Genomic DNA, 16,036 nt, shown 5'->3' on the forward strand with positions numbered 1-16,036 from the left:
AATTAATTATAAATTTAAAAATCTGAATATAATTCTATGTAAAATATATATATTGCATATATATATTTGTAAAAAAATGTTTTCCATATATTTATCTATAAATTTTTATATCATTATTACGAAATTATTTATTGATTTTGTGTTATTTTTCTAATATTATATGCTTTTAAATAATAAAAGTAATATGTAGTCAAATGATTTTTTTAATATAATATCTTATTAATAAAGCTTATTATTATTATTATTATCATTTTCTTGGAATCTATTGTGAAAATTAATTATTTTTTGTTTTATTGGACTACTTGTAAAAAATTAATTTATAGCTTAAAGCTAACCACAATATAAAAATAAAATAAATTTTTAATAATTTATATGAGTTTATGTTAATAAGTTTAACAATAATGTAAATATAATATATTTTCAATAAAATTAATTTTGTGCCATTGATTTATTTAAATAATATTTATGTATATTATTGTCGAATATAAAACAAAATTTAACTTAATTAAAATAATTTTTTAATTTCTATTAATTAATACTATTGTAATAATATTGTAAACTTTTCATTATATAAAAATAAATTATTAATGTAAAATATTTGCGCAAACAATAAAATCTAATTAATTGAAAACGCATATTATTAATAATTATAAATTATATTACCGGTAATTTTAATTAAGAAAATATTATTTTATTTGTTTGAGAGTTTATTAATAAATTAATCAAGTTCAATAATTTTAATGTTGAACTAGAAAGCGGTATACAATTTTAGGTAGATAAACTTAATATAATTATTTTATTTTTTAATTTTAACTATAAATAACTTGTAATTTTTATTGACAAAAATTAGTGTATAAAACTCTATAAAAAATCTAGTTTAAAATTGTTTATAATTATTTTATCGAAAAATCAGTGATAGTAGTCTTGATAATATTTAAATCACTTTAGTTTCTTAGTTATTTTTTWCGTAAAATGTTTTAATAAAAATAATTTTTAATTGCATAATTAAAAATATYAACATAAAAATGTATTGTATTAAAATAATTTATTGTTAATAAATTCAGATTTTATTTCTATTGAATTTAATAGTGAGTCAAATACTGTATTTGATAAAATTTATATCCAAAAAATATACATAAATTATAAGATATAGATATTTTTATAAATGTTTAAATAAAACTTAAAAAGTTATTAAAAACTATTTTTACTTCAATTTTATAAACATTTTTATTATATATATTTTTTATTTTATATATTTTTTATTTTATATATTTTTTATTTTATATATTTTTTATTTTATATATTTTTTATTTTATATATTTTTTATTTTATATATTTTTTATTTTTAAAAATTTGCATTTTTAATTTTATTAAACTATTATTTTATGAATTTAACTTAATTATTATTAATAAAAATTCAAATTGTATAACAAAATATTGTATTGTGATTTTAAATTATAAATATTTATTAAACATTTTAGTAAAGTAAAGTAAAATACTGTATATTTACTGTATTAGTTATTGATAGTACTGYAGTTRTATATAATTAATGATTACAAATATTAAATTAAATATTTTTTAAAACAAAATAGTTTTGTTATATTAAAATAATAATTATAATTTAAAAAAAATTAAATAACTAAAATTTGTTGTATCTCATTATTAAATATAGTCTTTKAAAATAAAAATATACTTTTACTTATAATTAATTTATTAATTAGAAATTTATAATTAATAAAACTTAATTAATTAATTACTTGAATAATACGTGTAATACGTATGTGTTATAAGATTTATTATATTAATATCWAAGACAAAATAAATCAAAAAATGTCTGACTATAATAATTTAGTTAATTGTAAATTAATTTTAATATTTTTGATAATTATCCAACAATTGAACAATTRTGTCAATGGCTCATTGGGCAAAGTAGATGTGAYMATACAYTACCAAYTAATATGTCCTCATAGTAAGGAAATAGTGATTGAACAGGCCATCCCTGCGTGGCGTAAATTGGCTAACATTATGAACCTGGAACTCATACCATACGGTCACAGCCATACACTTATTGACAACTATACAACAATACCGCCGTCGGGACTGAACTTTGAGTGCCAACACGGCTATGACGARTGTTACGGCAATGCCCTTATGGTAAGTTAGTGTACAGTATAGTACGGTATAATACAATACATGCAGTAGTACCAGTGCTCAGRATGTTATTAGACTTAATTGTTATAATTTATTTAGTATATAATTTATTTGCAGTTTTATTAATTAAATTAAATATTTTTTTGTCAATTAAATTTATTCAGTAATTTATTTATATAGTTATTCTCACTAATAGCTAATGTATAAAAAAAGGGATTTATTTAAATACTGTATTCTATTAATACAATAATTGTTTTAAATTTTAATTTTGTTCTATTTTTTAAATAATCAATATCTTAAATGTTATAAATAATATGAGAGGTGAATCGTATATTACTTTCTCACATTTTAAGAGACCCCCTCCCCCAATGTTCGCAATTGTTGACATGTAGTCACTTTAAAATTCGTATGTTCCCAATCCCGCCCACACCATCCATAAGAAATAAAATTAATTTAAATAATAAATTAATGATTTAAATAAACATTTAGTTTAAATATTCCAAAAACTGGAAATAAAACTATTTCTGTTCAAAAGTAAAATATTTATTTAAACTGTTTTTATCAAAATATTAAATTTGATAAAAAATAATTTAAATGTGAAAATTCTAACCTTCTCTACCCTCGTTCGCARAAGTTTGCTTTGGTCGACACCCCCTCCCCCAAGTGAAAACTTAATATGTGAATTATCWCTAAGTATATAAAAAAATAAAAAATAATAAAATTAACAAAATTTAAAATGTAAACACATTTTAGTTTATAGACTAAATTCTTCTATTTAATTAAAGTTTATTATTTGATTTGCTTATAAATAATATAATTTAGTTTTCTATGTAAAGTAAATGAATATTAATTTAAGTGCAAAAAATGATGTAAAATATAATAATAATATACAAATTTTATATATAATGTAATTTTAGTTTAAGTTAATACTACATAACCAAATACTTTATAATAAGCTGTTATACAGTATATATATTGAGTTTTTCAATTTCTGTTTAAAAATTATATTTGATATACTATACTATACTATACTAAACTATTATATTAATATTATACTAGTATATATGAATACTAATATACTATTCATAGTATATATTAAAAGACATTTTATTCCCTTGTTTATAGACTCAATATATGCATAGAAAATATTATGACACACTTTGTTGTTAACAATTATACAACTACAAAATTTTATATATTATACATGTTTGTCAAATTAACAATTATAGATTTTATATTGTTTTTTAAAATAATATTAATTAACATGTTTACTAACTTGAATGGAAAACAAACAATAGATATATAATTATGATTAAAATCATAATAGAATATCGATAACAATGTTTAAGTACAGTATATTAAGGATATTATTAGAATTATTTTTTAATATAAACGTTTCATACATTTAGAAAAATATCAACAATTAATATATTAAATCAATAATTTTTAAGTTTAATTTATAAATTAACAATTTTTTATTTTTTAAGGCATGTGCTATGGCTCAACTGCCTCGCGAGTATAGCATTGCATATATTGAATGTATGTATAAACATAACGCTTGGTCGATACCCAGTATAACTGGCCCCGAGGTATATATAGTTATATAATTTATAATGTTTTTTATATATTTATTTTTATATATCAATATATATTTATTATTTGATTAGTATATTTTCATTAAAAATTTAAACAACAAAAATATTTTTATTTTATTTGAAAAAAATAATATCTAAAATCATCTCTCAGTTAAGTTTTTTATTATGTTATATAACAAAATATAGTGTGATATTAATACGGCTGTCAGGTCTCCAAACATATTATGTGAGAGATTAAAGATCTTTATTATATTTTTAAGACTTTTATTGTTATTACTTGTTTTATTATTATTATTAAAGGCATCTCAAAATCATTTTATTTGTTTTTTTATTTTAAATATATTAATATTTAAAATAATTTTAATTCTTATATTAGCATTCTAAATAAATTTAGCTTTATTTATATAAAGTGTTAACTAAAACTCAGTTATTTAAATGTATTAATATATTACATTTAATATTATGGTAAAAATTAAAAAAAACTATATAATTAATATTACATATATATATATATTATTATTACTATTATAACAATGTCGGATAATATATAGTATGGTCCGATACAACTACTGATCCGGAAACTGAAAATTTTGATTTAATGTCGGCTTCTCCGATAATGACTGTCCTGTCCTTTATATAAAGTATATTATTCTAAATTATGATATGATTTTGAATAATATTACTAATAATAATAAAGTTGTTGTTGATTTTGTTATGGTATACTACTGTAACTAAAAATTATTGCCTTAAAAAATGTGTATACACTTGTTATGACTTAAATAATACAAAAATTAATAACATATTATTATTATTGAGATTCTATTTATAATATAAAAAATAATAATAATAAAATACTGTACTTATATATTATAAATGATAATACAGTAATAAGATAATAAAATTTTTCATATCCGACGTAAGCAAATTGCTATAAATAACATTATATATATATATATATATATATAGGGTTAAGTAAGGGGGGGGGGTAGGGGGTAAGGCCAAAATACCCCCCCCTAAGATCGAAAAATTGGGATTTTACCCCCCCAGACTTTTTGACCAAATTGAAAAAATTGTCGCTTAAAAACGAGGAGAAATGACCCCCCCCCTAAAATTTCGGCGCCGAAGGCGCCGAAAATTTTTTTGAAATTTATAAAAATTTTAATTTTAGTTGATACTATTTTAGTAAGTGTTTTTATGTTTTTAATATTTATAAAAATCTAATTATTGATTAAAAATAGTTAAAATAACGTTAAAAGTCATCAAAAAATAACATTATTTTAATTAAAATAAACTAAAAAATTAAAAATTACCTATTTGTTGAAAAGAGTAATCATATTACAATTTAAATATAAGTTTAAGAAGTTAATAAAACAATAAATACTTATGTTTTTATTAATAATTTTTAAATTTTAAATAAAAAATTTAAAAATATTTTCAATTTTGTACTTAATATAATTAAACTTTAACGAAATTTGAGTTAAATAAGTAGTATTCAGTCAGTATTTGTATAAAAATAAAAATATATAACAAACTATAAACATTAAGTATTGTTTAAAAAATTAATTATGTTAAAAGTTAAAAATTATTAAAATACTAAAAATAACTCATAGTGTATCATTAATGCTTTTATCAACTATTTTTAAATCTTAAATACATTATTTTATTTTTTTTTGTAAAAAATTTAAGTTTTTATTAATTTTAAAAAAATTTTTTAAAAAATATTTATTTTTTGTTAAAATTTAAATTTTTGTTAATTTTTAAGTTTTTTAAGTTTTTTTTTATATTTTTGGAAATTTTACCTATTTTCCCGGGAATTTATACGGGAACTTGTGGGAATTTTATTGAATTTACATGGGAATATTCGGGAACTTAAGGAATTTTTAGGGAATTTTCTCTAGACCCCCCCTTGATTTTGGATTTTTGAAAAAATTGCCGTTTAAAAATGCAATAAAAATCTTACCCCACCCAATACCCCCCCCAAGATTTTTTGAGAATTTTGTAAATTTTACCCCGGTCTACCCCCCCTAAAATCCAAAACCTTGCTTAACCCTGATATATATATATTTATGAAATATAATTTATACAGAAACTAATCTTCACATTAAGGTCTATAGACTCTATACACACACAAAATAAATATTTTAAACATATAAACCGATTATTAAACACAATATATAAATTTTTGTTATTTTTTTATTACATTAAAATAATATTTTGTTCTCTCTGTAATAGAAATGTAAACTAAAATTACAATTTATTACATAATATTGCTAACAAAAAACAGTTTATTTTTAAAAAAAATCCTGATTTACTTTATATAATATATTTATTTTAACAAACATATAAATAGTGTGCCAAACAATTAAGTATTGACTGGATTTTGATGGATGAGTGCACCCGTTCACCGATAGGCAAAACATTTCAATGGCTTAACGGTAGAAAAGTTGAACAATTGCGGCCCAAACATACACACGTGCCATGGATTACCATTGATGGCAAATATAGCAAACATAATGAATTGAAAGCATTTGAAAATATGATTCAATTGGTGTGCGATAGCTATAGAGTAAGTGAATGCTATTTTGTTAATCATAGACTTACTCTAGTTTTTAAAAATTTTATTATTATTATTAATATAAAATAAATAGTTATTTATTTTTAACATAATTTGAAATGTAAGTAAAAAAGTTTTTTTTATAAAAATTATCAAATAGTTATTTTTTAAAAAAGTTACTTAAAAATAATCACAAAAATATTATTATTAAAATTAATCTGAAATTATTTTTTTTTGAGAGTTTTAAATGTCTTTTTTTAATAATTGATAGTTTTATCATAAATAATTGACAAAAATACTAATTGATTATTGATTTTATCATTATTGTTTATAATGAAAACATTGCCAAATTATTGGCTAAATTGTCTAATTTGAGATATTATTGATTACTTTGTTATTTTTACAGCTTATTATACARTATTACTTAAGTATTTTTTAAAAATTAATATAAATAGTCAATTGCAACTACAGTWTATAGATTTRAATAAAATAAGCAAAATTAATTTTKCACAGTATTTTTTACTTTYTATTTTTAAAATAACTTTTATATATACTGTATGTATAAAATAACTKWAKAATGTATATATATATATATAATAAAAATATTGCTCATTTTTTAAAGTATTTTTATTTAGTGAATAAATAGTATTCAAAATGAAAATATCTTTTAAAAATATTTTTATTGATTTTTTGTTGCCTAGCATAGTTAATAAATAAAATATTTTTTTCACAAAATACTTAAAACAAAATATTATATACTAATAATTTGATTTTYATACAGTATGAATACTTCAATATAAAACTTTATATTACAATATTGWATTACTATGTTTATATTTAAATCTATTTTTAAAATTAATATAAAATTATTATAATGAATAATAAATACAGTATATAGATATATACAGTATATTTTAAATTATAATTTATAAAAATCKATCYATATAATTATATGATAAAAATATTAATTTAATTAAAATTTGTTAGAATTTATATATTTTATATAAATTTAAAAATTTATAATTCAGATAAAGTAAATTTCTGTTAAATTCACTATTAATAACTTATATAAAAGAATTCATTATACTGTATATACAAATATAAAATTTTATTATTTAATCTCATTTAAATGCATATAAATTAATAGTTAACAATACAGTATAATAAAGTTTAATTTATTTTCTCGTTTTTTGTTATTATTAAATCWAATCAAAACTCTATTTTTACATTTTCTTAAATTTTWAAAAACAATGTATTATAAGGTAAAATAAACCAATTTTATATATCTATACTTRTATATAAAGTTATATTRTACATAAATTATTTAACAATGTTACAAACATAATAAATTTATATTGTAAATGCTTTTGTTATAGTTACGGWTATTGTCTATTATGTTAATTATTATTTTGTAAGATATTTGTATACTATATATATGTATATATATATATATATAAACTGTATATATAAATATATAWTATATAAGAGTTAATRAAAACCACTCTTATGTAATAAAATTAGATTTAATGGCAACRTAACTGGGATTATGTGTTAAAAATTGTTGTCCCGTCTAAAGTAAAATAATATATTCATACTGTTATCGTATTTATTTAAAATAATAGTAATAATAGTAATACGATAGTATTAATACAAACCTTATTAGGGCTACAAACCGGACATTTGTAATGAAACCACTATTGATTCGGTTTATCCAACAAAGTTTGGTTTCACCCAAAAAAACAGTACATTACCGACCATTTTGTTGACAAAAAATCAGACAATACTGCCGTCACTAAATAAATACCAGCACCAGCACCATACCCATGAAAATGTTACCGCTTTAAAAGACASGAKAAAAGATCTACCAGTGCCACACTTAAACACTGTTGAAATTATGGATAAACAACAGGAAGTATTTCCGGGTAAAGATAACAAAATGATTAATCAAACATTAGGTAAATAMAGAATACATTATCTATTTTTATTTCAAACAAAACTTTTTTATTWCTAAACTATTACTGTATTAAATAAAAACATTACCATTTATTAYAATACAAACAAATGGTTATTTAAAACAGTTATCATATTTRTRATGCTGTATATTATACTGTACAATAAATATGTAATTCATGCAAATAATTAGATAAATATTTGTTTTTAAATATAGYTTTTTTGGATGACTTGTATTTTCTATATGATTTATATTTAACTTTTTTTTATTTAGTATATTACAATATTTTTGAATATAWTATTATTWTTATKAYTACATTAGGTGATGATCATTCACATCATGATCATAAAAAATGTTCACTTATGCATCATTTAGACGATGAAACYATGGATGCATTRATAGCTAATAACAGTCACATAATTCCCGGTGTTCAGATTCAACCCGACCCCCATCARCCCCACCCTMATCCCCACCAACATGAGCATCATCATCATCCCAGTGGTTCTTCATTATACAACAACGACAAAAACAGCATAATAGTGCCTAAAGTACTGGTATATTATTATTACTTTATTWATTATATAAAAATATYTAATAGTTAAATTATTAATATTTATTATCTATATAGGTACCAACTAGTAATGTAAGAAATAWTAGTGAAAATACTAAAAYATTACCGGTATTAGCAATACAGACAAATGGTAATCAAACAAGTATTTTATTTTTTTAAATACTGCATATATTTTGTATAATATTATATGAAAACATAAAAATTTTATTACGAAAATAATTTAATTAATACTCTATACTCTATTTGCTTTTACCAGAAAATTATTATTTTTTATTTTTATAATTTCAATTTTTTAATTTTATATACATTTTCGTCTATAATTTTGTTGGCTAATCGGCAAACTTTTTTTTGACATTTGACCTCAAACTGCGGTCCAATTATATTATTTTTATAATTTATTTTTTTACTCTATTTATATATTTCAATAATTTTTAATAATATCATTATTATTATTATGATTACATTAGGTGATGATCATTCACATCATGATCATAAAAAATGTTCACTTATGCATCATTTAGACGATGCAAACTATGGATGCATTGATAGCTAATAACAGTCATATAATTCCCGGTACTCCAYATAATTCCCAATCTAATAGTGTTAACAGTGATAAAAACAATASTATATCACAATCCAATATTAACGGTATGTAAATTTCTATTATTATTAATATAAATAATAATAATAATAACTTTTTTTTATTTGACTCTTCAAATAATTATAATTAGWTATACAATAGTATATTCATAATAATCTATTTATTTGACTAATGTTTAGCTAACGGCACAGTTGTCACTAATCATATATTGCCGACATTATTACCATCAATACTGTCACAATCAGATATGGGTAAAAACAGACAACTATTGATTGATTCGCATTCAAACCACATTAATCAKGGACCGGGCAATCAGGGAAGTATATCTCGAGGACAGGAAGCACCTAATAACCAAACTAATAGTAGCACCAAWCTATCWGTGCCATTAATTTTTAATAAAGATAGYACACCACAAGCCACTGTTTCAGCTAATAATAATAATAATAATAATAATAATAATAATAATATGTCTATTACTAGCAATATGAATARTGTGTCTAATAGTAATGGCTTGTATAACAATCGTAGTTTACAGTCGACTAATACACCCGGAGATATATCAAACATTGTCAACAAAATTGATGTAAATGCAAATAATGTAAATAATGCAAACAAAACTGTATSTATGATGTTTAACTAAACAAATATTATTATTATTTTTTACCAAAAWTTTTTATTGATATAYAKATTCTTATGAAATTTTAATTTTATTTTTATTTAAAAAACTAGAATGTTTATAAACCAGGCRCTTWACATGGCTAATAAATTAGAAAAAATTAGTAAATGACATTGATACTATTTTTCTATTATCATCAATATGGAMATKTGAAGGTGCAAAAAAAACTAATAATAATTAATTTAACTATTTTTTTATTAAAGTAAAAAATATTTATTACCAATTAATGTATAATTAAAAAAAAGTTGCTAAATTAAAAAACATTTACAACAAATTCTTGACTGATTTTTATTAAATTATTTTAAATGCTTACTAAATATTTTTAAAATWAAAATATTATGTTTACAAAAATTATTATGTAATCTACTTAAGTAAATAGTATAAAAATAATAATAAAAAATTTCMAACTAATTTCCATGTGAGTTTTTTTAGAAAAAAGTAAATAAAAATTTTATTAAACTTTTATTTTAGTTGTATTAAATTGTAATTTTCCGAATATAAATGAAAAATTTACATGTATATTGTATATGTAAATTACAATAAGCATGAAAATTGTTATTTTTTCTAACACATTATATWATACGAAAAAAAATCTTAAGTCAAATAAAAACTATTTTTATTTAGATTTTGCTTTATTTATAGCAACCATAAARAAAATRGTAGAAACCATCATAATTGAATTTTAGTATTTTTTATTAGATGATTAAACATAATTATTTTATAATTATTATTAAAAACATTACTTATWCAYAACAACAATAATAACTACTAAATTATATACTMCACGGAAAGCCTATAAGTGCTGTACATATAAAACAACACTTTAATAGCTATAAAGTAKATCTACTACTATTAGTCTACTAATGATAAACAGTTTTTGACAACAATTACAGTACAATAACTCCGATAAGTTATTTCCAAGTAAAATAAACTTATATATATTTTGCCATTTAATTAAAATATATATCAAACTAWTTAACAATGATTGTTAAATTACTGWTTTTCAATCCGTATTATTATTATCTAATATATACTTTATTAWAATAATTATAACTGTATATATATTAATTTATGAATACTTAATACAATTATTATTATTATTATTATTATTATTAATATTATTATCGTCAAAAATATAATTATTAAATATGCTTTTATTTCAATCAATGACAAATATAACAGTATTGTATACTTAGATAATAACCAGACATTAATTATAAACAATATATTTTTGTTTGTTTATTAATCTAATATTTATTAATTAGTAAACMTTTTGTTATARAATAATATATAAATATATTAAATAATAAAAATATTTAAAAATATATTTTTAATAAATTATTTASAAATTTTAAAACAATATTTGTGACATTAATAATAATATGACTAATTATTTTTGCACTATAATTTGWTATCTTATGCTAAATTTGATTTATAAATTATAATATTTAATTTAAATATTCACAATTAGTAAATTACTTTTTAGTTTTAATTYATAATTATTATCATTTTSAATATTAACTATGKGTTTATGTCTAGTAAATATTTGTTTAGTTTAATGCTATATTATTTTTAAAATGTATCTCTAATAAAAAATATAATATAGTATTATATATATTATAGTATATATACAGATATTATATACCGGTACTGTATTATAATATTTATAAATTATATTAAATAGTATTTTTATGTCGTAAATATAATATAATAGAAATCACATGTTTTTATTGATAATAAAATATCCACTATATAATTTAGTAATCGCTAATAACAATTCACAATTAACTAATCATATACTTTATATATTATTTGTATATTTATTAAATATTTTGATAATTTGCTATCGTTTCACAAATTAAGTAGAAATGTTAGAAAAAGTAATTTAATGCAATAAGATAAAACAAAACTAATTAATAATCAATATATATATATATATATACTGTATATMTTGTTAGATATAAAAAAGTTAAWTTTAGGCACATTAAAATGATTAAAAAATGTACAGTATATTAATATCCTTATTTGTTTTATTTATTATWAATAAATTAAAAATTAAATTATAAAAAACAGATATTTTCTCAATAGCTATCTAATTAATTAACAATACATTTCTATTATATATATTTCTTTAAAAAATAAAAATTATTCTAAATAAATATTTAATTACTTTTCAAAATTAAATTATCAAACAATAATTATCAGAMAATTTAGTAATAATAATAATAATAATATTAAATTTTACAAAAATCTAAGTTACTATCAGCACTATGCTGTTAAGATATAGTCATAACAAATAGCAATAAGGTTAAATTAATAAAAAAAAAGTTAACAATAAAAATAGACTATTAAAATGCAAAAAAATAAAATCGATAAATAATTTATTTGCAACAAGTTATTGAAGACTACAATAAAATTTCTATTATTTTATTTTCTAGTAAATCTAAATACAAAAGATTGAATTAATAAATTGCTTATTCAAGTAAAAGAAATAAATTTTTATTTTGTTTGTTTGTTTGTTTATTTTCTCGTTGTTTTGGCAAAAATATAATCAAACGCAATGTACCATGTTAAATTAGTTACTGTAGTTTTATTGRTGACTACTACCAACCTATTGGTATTATACACACAGCCTGGTTATGGCCAGTCARCCGTAAATATTAAGTTACACTACGAATCGTTGTGTCCGTATAGCAAACAGTTTGTTGTCGACCAATTGATACCTACCTATACTAAATTAGCCCAGATCATTGATTTGCACCTGGTACCGTTTGGCAATGCAAAATGGAACAAGTTTCTTAGATCGGACGGTGATTTTGATGTAGATTTTACATGTCAGCATGGTACTAATGAATGTATTGGCAAYAAAATACATGTCAGTATTTATTTATTTTTATCTAATTGTTTATTTAGTCAATTTTTATTTTATTTTTTTAAATATAAAATTTATACATATATTATAGATTAAAACCATTAATTATTTTTTTAAACAAAAACGTTTGCTTATAAATAATTTTTTTTTCAATGAAAAAATGAAACATATTTTTTTAGTTAATTATCAGTGTGTCTAAAATAATAATTATTAGTTTAAAATAAATATTTTACATATACTATATATATATATATATATATATATATTAAATTATATACAATATACAAAATATGTATACTATTACATCATATACTATTAATTAGGAAATTATGTTTCATTTGTATAACATTTCACAAACTAATTAATGTTGGAAATGTAAAATCAATGCTAATTTTATCTTAATTAATATGTTTATCTATAATTATCATTTAGGACTGTGTATTGCCCACTGTGTCTATCGATCGATCACTAAAACTGTTTGAATGTATGTTTAATGACAACAATTGGAAGGATACGACAGCGGCCGGTAAAAAGGTATTATAAAAATACATTAATATAACAAATATTTTTATTTTTAGTTCAAATTAATTCCTATGTGTCTATGTATTTATGTTTGATTGTTTGTGTGTGTATGTATGTATGTATGTATGTATGTATGTATGTATGTATGTATGTATGTATGTATGTATGTATGTATGTATGTATGTATGTATGTATGTATGTATGTATGTATGTATGTATGTATGTATGTATGTATGTATGTATGTATGTATGTATGTATGTATGTATGTATGTATGTATGTATGTATGTATGTATGTATGTATGTATGTATGTATGTATGTATGTATGTATGTATGTATGTATGTATGTATGTATGTATGTATGTATGTATGTATGTATGTATGTATGTATGTATGTATGTATGTATGTATGTATGTATGTATGTATGTATGTATGTATGTATGTATGTATGTATGTATGTATGTATGTATGTATGTATGTATGTATGTATGTATGTATGTATGTATGTATGTATGTATGTATGTATGTATGTATGTATGTATGTATGTATGTATGTATGTATGTATGTATGTATGTATGTATGTATGTATGTATGTGTGTGTATGTATGTATGTATGTATGTGTGTGTGTGTATGTATGTGTGTGTATGTGTTTGTTTTAAATAGGTTAGAGTTTAAAGATAAAAAAAGGAGTGAAAGGGATATAGAAATTAAATTTTAGATTAAAAATAGAGAATTATTGTATTATTGTCTATTAATAGTAATATACAAATATATTATAAGAAATAAATTGATTATCTTTTTTGATAATAAATTTAAAAAACACACTTCAATACACTTAAATAATAGTACTTATGTACAAATTATATTATACAGTATATCAGTCCATATATATACTACCAGATTTGTAATGTAAACTTTTTAGTTATCTATATTTAAATATATATATATATATATATTATATATATTTGAATAATTATTTTTGATTTTAAAAATAAATCTGAATTAAAATWAATTAATTAAAAATAATTATTAAACAAACATTTATATTTTTAAAATTTTTTAATTATTTTTACTATATACGTGTMAAAAATACTAATTATATGAATAGATTTAAAATAATAATGCTTTATCTATTATTTAAATWTATTTTACTAAAACAAACAATCATTAGTTTATAAATAATTTATTAATACTTATATATTTATTTTATATTTTTTATATACACATAATAAGTATTACATATACTGTATTTACTTTACATTGATTAAATTTTTTTCAGTGCGCCGATCAATTGTCTTTCAATTGGACTACAATTAATGAGTGCACTACTGGTCCATATGGACGGGGTCTACATTTAGTGCACGGGGAGGACCGTCAAAATGAGATACCTAAACCAAACTATGTACCCTGGGTCATTGTCAATGGCGTTCATAATGATAATATTCAGGAACAGGCACAAAATAACTTGCTCAAATTAGTGTGCGATACTTATCAGGTAAATTATAACTATGATAATAATAWTATTATTATTTYAATCAATTAWCTAATCAACTAATTACCTRTTGTTTYAAAAATATGCAAATAATTTWTMTTATTAATAATTAAAAATATTTTGTATATTTTTMAAATACCAGTAATTATTTASATATTTWCATATTTTCTTTCTTATTATTTATTAGGGCACTAAACCAGAACAATGCAAACAAAGTTTATAATAAATTTAAAATATTGTTATTGTAGTTTTAAATTAAAATAAATGATTATTTTCTTAGAAATTTAAATTATATTTTATTAATATATTAATAATAATAAAAAATTTATTTCGAAATATATTTTTAAAAAGATCAACATTAAAAATATTTTTAGTGGCTAATATGTATATTTAAAAAAAWTAATCTATAATAAATTWAAATTAAAATGCAAGTAATTTTTCTATGATATTTAATATTAAAATTTGTTATGCTTTCAACTGTAAATAAAYTAATAATTAGTGAATTGTTTTTTCTATTATTTATTATTTTTCTACATAAATTTCTATTTTTTATATTTCAAATAATAATAATATTATTAATTTTAATGATAATAATATTAAAATAATATGATCATTATATTTACTAATGTTTTTATTGGTTATAAAAATACTATATTTATATATTAATATATAATTTTTACATAAAACTCTTAATAAGTAATTCATATTAAATTCATATCAGTATATGATTATAATTTGTTTTTTGTAATACGATTAGAAATGTTTTTTTCAAGTTTTCTTAATTTTAATAATTAATTTATTTTAGTGGTATTACTTTGACTCAATAATAATGCAAATATAACAATAATCCGTAAAAATCTATAAAAATAATGCATTTTTTATTTTCTAAGTGAACATTCATTATCATATATTTATGTRAAAATAATAAATATTATTCAATGTTAGAATTTTATGAGAAAAGTATTTTTTTGTTRGATTTATATAATAGGTATCAATGTTTTATAATATTATTARATACAAAAATTATRTATTAAATATTAGACTAACC

General features: G+C 19.2%; 2 protein-coding genes across 2 annotated transcripts; both read left to right on the top strand.

Moving 5' to 3' along the window:
• The first annotated feature begins 1,965 nt into the window (after nucleotides 1-1,965).
• LOC128963089 (uncharacterized) lies at nucleotides 1,966-10,241 on the top strand. Its single transcript, XM_054309559.1, has 9 exons — nucleotides 1,966-2,154; nucleotides 3,639-3,740; nucleotides 6,097-6,312; nucleotides 7,964-8,255; nucleotides 8,573-8,805; nucleotides 8,880-8,952; nucleotides 9,290-9,470; nucleotides 9,603-10,021; nucleotides 10,153-10,241. The coding sequence occupies exons 1-7, from the start codon at nucleotides 2,026-2,028 to the stop codon at nucleotides 9,373-9,375; spliced, it is 1,131 nt and encodes a 376-aa protein (XP_054165534.1). The 5' UTR covers nucleotides 1,966-2,025; the 3' UTR covers nucleotides 9,376-9,470; nucleotides 9,603-10,021; nucleotides 10,153-10,241.
• Nucleotides 10,242-12,508: 2,267 nt separating this feature from the next.
• On the top strand, nucleotides 12,509-15,246 carry LOC128963152 (gamma-interferon-inducible lysosomal thiol reductase-like). Its single transcript, XM_054309641.1, has 4 exons — nucleotides 12,509-12,974; nucleotides 13,404-13,505; nucleotides 14,776-14,991; nucleotides 15,176-15,246. The coding sequence occupies exons 1-4, from the start codon at nucleotides 12,660-12,662 to the stop codon at nucleotides 15,209-15,211; spliced, it is 669 nt and encodes a 222-aa protein (XP_054165616.1). The 5' UTR covers nucleotides 12,509-12,659; the 3' UTR covers nucleotides 15,212-15,246.
• Nucleotides 15,247-16,036: the final 790 nt, after the last annotated feature.

The sequence above is a fragment of the Oppia nitens genome, unplaced genomic scaffold, assembly GCF_028296485.1.
Source record: "Oppia nitens isolate AA-2021 unplaced genomic scaffold, nextdenovo-longstitch-racon4-pilon3 scaffold7_pilon_pilon_pilon, whole genome shotgun sequence".
NCBI lineage: Eukaryota > Metazoa > Arthropoda > Arachnida > Sarcoptiformes > Oppiidae > Oppia > Oppia nitens.